The sequence below is a fragment of the Sinocyclocheilus rhinocerous genome, unplaced genomic scaffold (genome assembly GCF_001515625.1).
Source record: "Sinocyclocheilus rhinocerous isolate Xijiao unplaced genomic scaffold, SAMN03320098_v1.1 scaffold2103, whole genome shotgun sequence".
Taxonomy (NCBI): Eukaryota; Metazoa; Chordata; class Actinopteri; order Cypriniformes; family Cyprinidae; genus Sinocyclocheilus; species Sinocyclocheilus rhinocerous.
The window spans coordinates 341-9,764 of NW_015650715.1; the positions used below are offsets into that span (position 1 = coordinate 341).

At 40.7% G+C, this 9,424-nt stretch overlaps 2 protein-coding genes across 2 annotated transcripts; both read right to left on the bottom strand.

Annotated features, from left to right (window-relative positions):
* Positions 1–3,403: 3,403 nt before the first annotated feature.
* LOC107712494 (uncharacterized) lies at positions 3,404–4,775 on the bottom strand. The gene is made up of 3 exons (XM_016517765.1): positions 4,595–4,775; positions 4,190–4,472; positions 3,404–4,069 (listed from the first exon to the last, which is right to left on the bottom strand). Exons 2-3 carry the CDS (start codon positions 4,397–4,399, stop codon positions 3,419–3,421), a joined length of 861 nt encoding a protein of 286 aa, XP_016373251.1. The 5' UTR covers positions 4,400–4,472; positions 4,595–4,775; the 3' UTR covers positions 3,404–3,418.
* Positions 4,776–4,822: 47 nt separating this feature from the next.
* LOC107712493 (uncharacterized) lies at positions 4,823–6,566 on the bottom strand. The gene is made up of 3 exons (XM_016517764.1): positions 6,259–6,566; positions 5,854–6,136; positions 4,823–5,733 (listed from the first exon to the last, which is right to left on the bottom strand). The coding sequence occupies exons 1-3, from the start codon at positions 6,564–6,566 to the stop codon at positions 5,083–5,085; spliced, it is 1,242 nt and encodes a 413-aa protein (XP_016373250.1). The 3' UTR covers positions 4,823–5,082.
* Positions 6,567–9,424: the final 2,858 nt, after the last annotated feature.

The window sequence follows — 9,424 nt, forward strand, 5'->3', positions numbered from 1 at the left end:
TCACACAAAACTACAGGCATTTTTACAATCTCAAAACACTGCATTCTGTATGCTTCTGTACCCATGGGGACCAAAAAAATTGACATTTGGTATGTAGTGAATACCAATAAAACACACACACACACAATCATGTGTTGTAACCTTAAGAAACCACAGCAGTCAGACTTAACCAAACAAGAGCAATGCAGACGTTCTGTCAGAGATCTCAGTGTGAGCTCAAACATTTCTCATCACATTCTCATTATTGGTGGTGAGTGTTTGCTAAGGCAAGCATCACTGTTACTCACACTTGAGGTGCGGTCACAACCTTTGCGAGCTGTCTTGCTGTCTGCAAAGGTACTCTTAAAAAAAAAAAAAAAAGAATAAAGTGCGTTTTCACAGCAATGCCATAGAAGAACCATTTTTTGTTCCCCTGAAAACCTTTCATTGAACAGTTCTTTAAAAGTCCATTTTGTTTCTTGTTTCAATAATCTTAAGAACATTTTTTCCACTATGAAGAAACTTTTGTGCAATGTATGAAAGCCCGTTTCTGTCACGACACAAACACGAGGATAACCGGAACTAAGGAGCGAGGAGACAAGGAATATACGAAACAGTCTTTAATCCAGGGAACACAGGGTACATAAACACAGGAGACAGCAGGAAACACATCCACGTAACGAGTAGACCAGACAAAAGGGAAACTGAAGATGCAGGAACTTAAATACAAGGGTAATTAACAGAACACAGCTGAACGGAATCATAATTAAACTAAACAAGGACAGGAAAGTGACCAAATAAGGAAACACAGAAAGGCACATGAGGAGCAAAACACACACAAAACACGGACCAGAGTCTGACAGTTTCCACCACAGGATAAAAAATAACGAAGAGTTTACATCCCACATCTCTGACATCTTTTTCTCTGAATTTTGAGATTTAAACTAGCAGTTGTGAGTTATAAAGTTCAATTCTGAAGAAAAAAGTCAGCTCACATGTCAGATCCTTTTCTCACAATTGCGAATTCATATCACGCAATTCTTTATAACTCACAATTGCAAGTTTATATCACACGACTCTGAGAAAAAAAGTCAGAATTGTGAGATAAAAAGTTCCAATTACTTTTGTTATTTTTTGTTCAGTGGCGGAAAGAAGCTTTCATAGCAATGTAAAGATTTCAGGGATGTTTAAGGTTCTTTATTGCACCATCAATGCCAATAAAGAACCTTTATTTTTAAGAGTGTAGCATTAAGGGTTTGTTCAGATCACTGGCACTCATACAGTACTGACCTTAAAGGTTTGCTTAAAGTTGCAAAAACTTAAGTGTAGCTGATTATCGGAAAACAAATGATAGGCGGGCCTTGGTTCTATCCATTGGTTGTTGACTGGATTGTAAGATGTGGTGTTTGTGAAATAAACTTTCGAGAAGTCTCCAAGTTGGGCAGCCATAAACATGGTGGAGGACAGAACACTTGCTGTATACTGACTGTTAAGCATTACTGAATCAGCATCGCTTTCTCTTGCCGTTACAGTCATGTATGTTTATACATGTATATATAACCATTTGAATTATATTTGATGTATTTTACACAGTCAAAACAGCATTAATTTGAAACGATCAAATCTAGATCATGTGGGTAATGTTTGGGACGGTATTTTATTCACAATTATACTGACTAAATATTTTCGATACATTTTGGCTTTAATGAGATTTCCCCCAGAAACAGGCAAGAAGGAACCTGCCGTCCTCCATGATTCAAATTCTTTCCAGCAACAAAGCACTTGGTGAACTCATAATTACGACTTGAGAAGCGGGAAGTAGGACATTTCCGATACAGAAGGCAGCATTATTGCATTATAAGTTGCGCATATATACTGCTAACTTGGAGTTGCTTTCCTTTGTTGTGTTTGATGGCTGTCTAGTGTTTATCAGCGGTCCCAGCGCAATCTCAGAATCACCCCCACATCACACATTTCAGCTGATTCACATGAGAGCGTCTCACACCCTATGGCTGTGATGTGCAGTCATTGTGAGAGTCGAGAACACACACACACACTCACGGGCACACACACACGGGCACACGCACACGGGCACACGCACACGCACACACACGCACGCACGCACACACACACGCACACGCACACACACACACACACGGGCACACACACACGCACACACACACACACACACACACACACACACACACGTTCGTCTGTCTGCAACATCGCTCTGTTGAATATCTTTAGAGATTCTTTTTTTCCTCAATGGAGATGACTCACCACATGCTCACACACACTCACACACACTTCACAATGCCATTGAAAGCCTGGCCAACTTAGTGTCACTTTATTGAATTTTCAGAGCCATGTAGACTTAAAAAAGCAAATCTAGCAACTTCAGAGTTGGCAGTGCTTTCTCTGTGTGTGATAATTTTACATGTAAATACACACTGTGGGAACAGTGCCATGAAATGCTTCTGAAGCGTTGAAATGTCGAGTTTTCTTGTTGTGATTATCATGTTATTTAAAGGTTATGGAAACATTTCTTACAACGTTTTACTAACTTATTCTCACCCAAAATATAATGTTATTTGAATGTCTAATTTTAATATTCTAAGACCATTAAAATGTCAAATTTTCTTGTTGTGATTACAATTTTTGTTCAAGGTTATAGAAAGCTAGTTTATCAAGCATGTTTATCAAGTACAAATAACATCATGAGGACGTTTTGAGAATGTTGTTATAAGAACATTTCATCTCAACATTATGAGAACGTATGTCAAATATTAATAAAGTTATAAGAACGTTCCATAATTAGTCTTAACATTACAGTTTTTTACGATTGCTTAAGCACAATTTTGAAAACAGGGCCCGGTTTGTCAAAACACTACACACAATTAACACAACCCTACACCAAAGTAGCACAACACTTCAGATCATTTGCAAAATGGAACACTTTTGTCAAAACTATACACAACTTTATAAAAACAATATTTTGTTACCATACGAAACACACACATTTCATATGACTTTAATCTTTTTGAACCAGTTACACACCGCTGTTGCTAACTTAAAACACTTTTAGCAAGTCTAATTCTCAGAGATTAGAGTACTGTAAATGAAGTACACAGAGAAAGTGCAACTATACAATAGTTCACCAAACACTACACAAGACCAATGCTGCAGACTGACAAAAATATCATTGATTTCTCTCCATATACCCAAATCAGTCAACATGGAGAATCACAACAAAACATGTCCCAGTTGTCATGCTACTACAGTAGTGTGCATAACACTGTTAGCTCAGCAAACAACAGACAAACGTAAAATACTGTATCCAGTACAGGTTACAATTACAGTAAACAACAACAACAACAAACATAAAAAATAATCTGAAAAAAACTGACAATATTGTACAGAAAATACTACAGTAAACATACTATACATTATCTCTTCGCCTAGCTGGATCTGGCCAGAGAATTATATCAACATCACAAGCAATATCCTCATTAGCAAGACAACGCGGGAAGAACCGTCTTGAATGTCGAATCCATCCTTGCACAGCTGCGGCGTCGACTTGGTCACAGGCGTCCTCCATGGCCTGAATGAGGGGTACCTGAGCCTGGGGCTGGAGATCGTAAACCTTCCACCGCCATGCAGAGAAAAACTCTTCGATAGGGTTTAGAAACGGAGAGTATGGTGGAAGGTATAGTACTGTCAACTGTGGATGGTGTTGAAACCAGTTCTGGACCAAAGCAGAGCGGTGGAATGACACATTGTCCCAGATGACAGTGTATTGTATCTGGTGCATTTCATTACCTGCTGTGACGATGTGGTGCAATCGGTCCAAAAATGCGAGAATGTGAGGTGTGTTGTAAGGGCCCATTTTGGCATGACGGAGGAGAACCCCATGCTGTGAAATGGCAGCGCAAAGGGTGATGTTACCCCCACGTTGCCCTGGGACATTGATTATAGCCCTGTGGCCAATGATATTTCTGCCTCTCCTTCTTGCTTTTGTGAGGTTGAACCCTGCCTCATCAATATATATGAATTCATGCAGGATTTCCTCAGCATCCATCTGCAAAACTCTCTGAAATACAGTGAAAGACAACATTGTGTAGTTCAGGATAGGTCTAGTATATTACAGTCAATGTAAAAAAGTAATGTGTGGAGTATGCAACATCACAGTGCTAAAGTGAACAATACAAACCTCCACATACTCATGCCGCAGCCGTTTGACCCTCTCTGAATTCCGCTCAAAAGGCACTCGATAAAGTTGTTTCATTTGAACCTGATGTCTTTTCAGGATGCGTGCCAGTGTTGACTGAGAGACCTGATGGACATTATTGAAAATGGCATGGTCACCGATAATGTTTGCTTGTAGTTCTCTGAGCCTGATAGCATTATTGGCCAAAACCATGTTTATTATCTCTCTCTCTTGTTCTTGCGTGAATATGGGCCCCCTTCCTCCTTGTCGTTCCCGACCCTCAATCCTATGTAGAGAATAATACATGTAACTTACTGTACAATGTCACAGGAAGGGGTATCACAAGTGCTGATATGGTGCATACAATAAGCGGCTGATTACTGTAACTGTAGACAGATCTTCTTTTACCTGTTTTCCTGTCGAAAAGTCCTTATGACAGATGCCACTGTATATCTGCTAAGATTTGGCTGAACTCTCAGTCCAGCCTCCCTCAGCGTCAATCCGTGGTTCACAACATGGTCCACTAGTGTTGCACGAATGTCATTTGATAAGTTTGGTCCTCTTCTTCTTTGTGCACGTTCTCCTCCTGCTTCAGCTCTTCCTCTACCTCTACCTCTACCTCACACTACACAAGACCAATGCTGCAGACTGACGAAAATATCATTGATTTCTCTCCATATACCCAAATCAGTCAACATGGAGAATCACAACAAAACATGTCCCAGTTGTCATGCTACTACAGTAGTGTGCATAACACTGTTAGCTCAGCAAACAACAGACAAACGTAAAATACTGTATCCAGTACAGGTTACAATTACAGTAAATAACAACAACAAACATAAAAAATAATCTGAAAAAACTGACAATATTGTACAGAAAATACTACAGTAAACATACTATACATTATCTCTTCGCCTAGCTGGATCTGGCCAGAGAATTTCATCAACATCACAAGCAATATCCTCATTAGCAAGACAACGCGGGAAGAACCGTCTTGAATGTCGAATCCATCCTTGCACAGCTGCGGCGTCGACTTGGTCACAGGCGTCCTCCATGGCCTGAATGAGGGGTACCTGAGCCTGGGGCTGGAGATCGTAAACCTTCCACCGCCATGCAGAGAAAAACTCTTCGATAGGGTTTAGAAACGGAGAGTATGGTGGAAGGTATAGTACTGTCAACTGTGGATGGTGTTGAAACCAGTTCTGGACCAAAGCAGAGCGGTGGAATGACACATTGTCCCAGATGACAGTGTATTGTATCTGGTGCATTTCATTACCTGCTGTGACGATGTGGTGCAATCGGTCCAAAAATGCGAGAATGTGAGGTGTGTTGTAAGGGCCCATTTTGGCATGACGGAGGAGAACCCCATGCTGTGAAATGGCAGCGCAAAGGGTGATGTTACCCCCACGTTGCCCTGGGACATTGATTATAGCCCTGTGGCCAATGATATTTCTGCCTCTCCTTCTTGCTTTTGTGAGGTTGAACCCTGCCTCATCAATATATATGAATTCATGCAGGATTTCCTCAGCATCCATCTGCAAAACTCTCTGAAATACAGTGAAAGACAACATTGTGTAGTTCAGGATAGGTCTAGTATATTACAGTCAATGTAAAAAAGTAATGTGTGGAGTATGCAACATCACAGTGCTAAAGTGAACAATACAAACCTCCACATACTCATGCCGCAGCCGTTTGACCCTCTCTGAATTCCGCTCAAAAGGCACTCGATAAAGTTGTTTCATTTGAACCTGATGTCTTTTCAGGATGCGTGCCAGTGTTGACTGAGAGACCTGATGGACATTATTGAAAATGGCATGGTCACCGATAATGTTTGCTTGTAGTTCTCTGAGCCTGATAGCATTATTGGCCAAAACCATGTTTATTATCTCTCTCTCTTGTTCTTGCGTGAATATGGGCCCCCTTCCTCCTTGTCGTTCCCGACCCTCAATCCTATGTAGAGAATAATACATGTAACTTACTGTACAATGTCACAGGAAGGGGTATCACAAGTGCTGATATGGTGCATACAATAAGCGGCTGATTACTGTAACTGTAGACAGATCTTCTTTTACCTGTTTTCCTGTCGAAAAGTCCTTATGACAGATGCCACTGTATATCTGCTAAGATTTGGCTGAACTCTCAGTCCAGCCTCCCTCAGCGTCAATCCGTGGTTCACAACATGGTCCACTAGTGTTGCACGAATGTCATTTGATAAGTTTGGTCCTCTTCTTCTTTGTGCACGTTCTCCTCCTGCTTCAGGTCTGCCTCTTGCCTCTTGCCTCTGCCTCCGCCTCTGCCTCTGTGTACTCCTCCTCTCACCCTCACTCTTCTTCTGACTCCTTCCATTTTGGTTGAAGGCAGGTGAGCCTACCTGCTGCATTTTTATAGTGCTTAAACCTGATTGGTGTGTGTACAATTTAGCAATCATGTGTTTGTGCACCTGATGGCTGTGTTTAACAGATTGGCTCATAGGTGTGGTAATTTGACAGTTAGTGCTTTGGAATTGCAAGGAAGTGACATCATGATATACTTCTGTGTCTGATGTATACAAGTGTGTTTAGTGTTTTGCAAATCACTGTGTGTAATGTTTTGCAAATAGTGTGAAGCTGACAATGTGCTTACAGTTGTGCAAATCTAGCCTTGTGTTTTGCTCCTTGAGTGTAAGGTTTTGCTAATTGTTGGAAAAGTTTAATTTTAGTAAAATCGTAAAAAACTGTAATATAACAAAAACATTCCCTGTTAGCTGGGTAACATGTTAATGGGATGCATTTCAGTCACTGTTTCATGTTCTATCTATTGTCTGACAACAGAAACATATTTAAATGAGAATAGCTTTATTGTGAATCCAGCTGTACTAAAATACAGTATATGAGCACAGAGAGCAGGAGACAAGCAGACGAATGCAAAGATCTGATACTGAACAGAATGCATTTTGTAGACCACAACCTGAAAACGGGATGCATTTTAACACTTCCAGTTCCATCGTCCTGAAGTCAATGGGTTTTTTGTTGAATGCCTGAAATAAGGTCTGTGTTAAACACAAGCTCAAGATATTTTCACATTTGATTCTGTACATTAAATACATCAGTAACACTCTCTTGTGATTGATTTTCAACCAGGGACCAGTGGGATGCTAACTTACAGACTGGCAAAACTACACCAAATTAACTGTCTGCCTTTTTGAACAGCTTTGGTACGAGGCTGTATATGATCCCTTAAAATGCTGTCTATGTAGGCAGTTGACTAGATGTCTTGCATGCATTGGATGGCATGATTATCATTACAGGGGATGGAAACAGGAAGTCCGTTTGCCAGCTAATTACTGGTAAGTCCTGTATAATCAGCGCACATCGAGCAGCTGCTACACCGCCACCGAAACACATACAAAATACCCTGAACACCAAACACACTCAACACCGTGAAGTGTGCATGACCTGTGCGCTTTCACTTACACTTGCGTTTGGAATGAAATCACGTGGCAGGTGAATGCATGTGATGTGTTTAGCGTGTTCAAAGGCCTGTCACGCTGCTGCTGTATTCACAGGACGGTTCTTCCTTCATGTGGTATATTAATAGAAGCAGCAGCGGTGTCGCTCTTGACAGGGTCATTGTGATGTGACATCTATTACAAACACACAAGTCCTCACAGGGGAAAACATGGAAGATACGAAGGGCAGCATTGAAATGAAGATGCATTTTGATGCGTGTCAGATCAGTGATAGCTCTGCTGCTGCATAGGAAGCTCAAACCCTTTCAAATTAGCCTAAAAAGTTTTAAAGTAAATGGAAATAGGACACCAGCTTCCTCTGGTCCAGAACAGACCCAAATATGATGATCCCCTTCATAAAATATAAAGACAGTTACAGTATATATGTTCACATATAAAGACTTATTTAGACTGTGAAACATAGTAAGCATGAACAAAAAAGAAAGGCTTTTATTTGTCATTGTACTAAAGCAAAAATTAGAGAGCAAAAAAAAAAAAAAGATTGTTTTCAATCTCAATCAATCTTTACAATAAGGTTTCTTTTGTTACCATTAAGAACTAAGATCAAATTTGTATCTGTTAACATTAATGCACTGTGTGAACTAACATGAACATGAATATTGTTATTAACTAACATTAACAAAGTTTAGTAAATGCAGTAAAAATACATTGCATATTGAAAGTTCATGTTAGTTCATGCATCACCTAATGTTAACAAATGAGACTTTATTGAAAGTGTCACCATTCTTCCTGTACACACAGAGAGGTTCATTCAGTGACAGTGTGATCATGATCAGTGTATGCTCGAGTCACTGAAGATCATGGAGGGCCGAGTGTGGTCAAACTCCTGAGGACTAAAATAGCAGCTGCATTCAAATTCAACATGTCAAGCTGCTAATTCCTGCTGGGGTTTAGGTTACTGAAACAGAGCTCTGCTCTTGAGTCCGGCCCGTTTCAGGACATCCAGGACCTGCGGTCAGTCTGGAAGCCTTCTGGAGGACGGATTCAAGTTCCTAACGTCTCACATGCTTAAAGGAACCCAGTCAACACGTGAGATCATGCGATGATCACAGTGACATCACACGATCCTCATACTGCGATCCTCACGGTGTGAGTAGTATGTGAAATCATTGTGAACTCAAACTATCCTCATACTGTGATCCTCACGGTGTGAGTAGTATATGAAATCATTGTGAGTTCACACGATCCTCATACTGTGATGCTCACGGTGTGAGTAGTATATGAACTCATTGTGAGTTCAATCGATCCTCATACTGTGATCCTCACGGTGTGAGTAGTATATGAAATCATTGTGAGTTCACACGATCCTCATACTGTGATCCTCACGGTGTGAGTAATAGGTGAAATCATTGTGAGTTCACACGATCCTCATACTGTGATCCTCACGGTGTGAGTAATAGGTGAAATCATTGTGAGTTCACACGATCCTCATACTGTGATCCTCACGGTGTGAGTAATAGGTGAAATCATTGTGAGTTCACACAATCCTCATACTGTGATCCTCACGGTGTGAGGAATAGGTGAAATCATTGTGAGTTCACACGATCCTCATACTGTGATCCTCACGGCGTGAGTACTATATGAAATCATTGTGAGTTCACACAATCCTCATACTGTGATCCTCACGGTGTGAATAATAGGTGAAATCGTTGTGAGTTCACACGATCCTCATACTGTGATCCTCACAGTGTGAGTAGTATATGAAATCATTGTGAGTTCAAACGATCCTC

Bases quoted from the DNA above. Each gene is read 5' to 3' on its own strand.
- LOC107712494 (XM_016517765.1), bottom strand. From the start codon at position 4,399: ATGGTTTTGGCCAATAATGCTATCAGGCTCAGAGAACTACAAGCAAAC. The intron at 4,070-4,189 runs GTTTGTATTGTT...ACTGTATTTCAG, and splicing joins TGCGGCATGAGTATGTGGAG to AGAGTTTTGCAGATGGATGC.
- LOC107712493 (XM_016517764.1), bottom strand. From the start codon at position 6,566: ATGCAGCAGGTAGGCTCACCTGCCTTCAACCAAAATGGAAGGAGTCAG. The intron at 6,137-6,258 runs GTAAAAGAAGAT...TTCTCTACATAG, and splicing joins ACTTTTCGACAGGAAAACAG to GATTGAGGGTCGGGAACGAC. The intron at 5,734-5,853 runs GTTTGTATTGTT...ACTGTATTTCAG, and splicing joins TGCGGCATGAGTATGTGGAG to AGAGTTTTGCAGATGGATGC.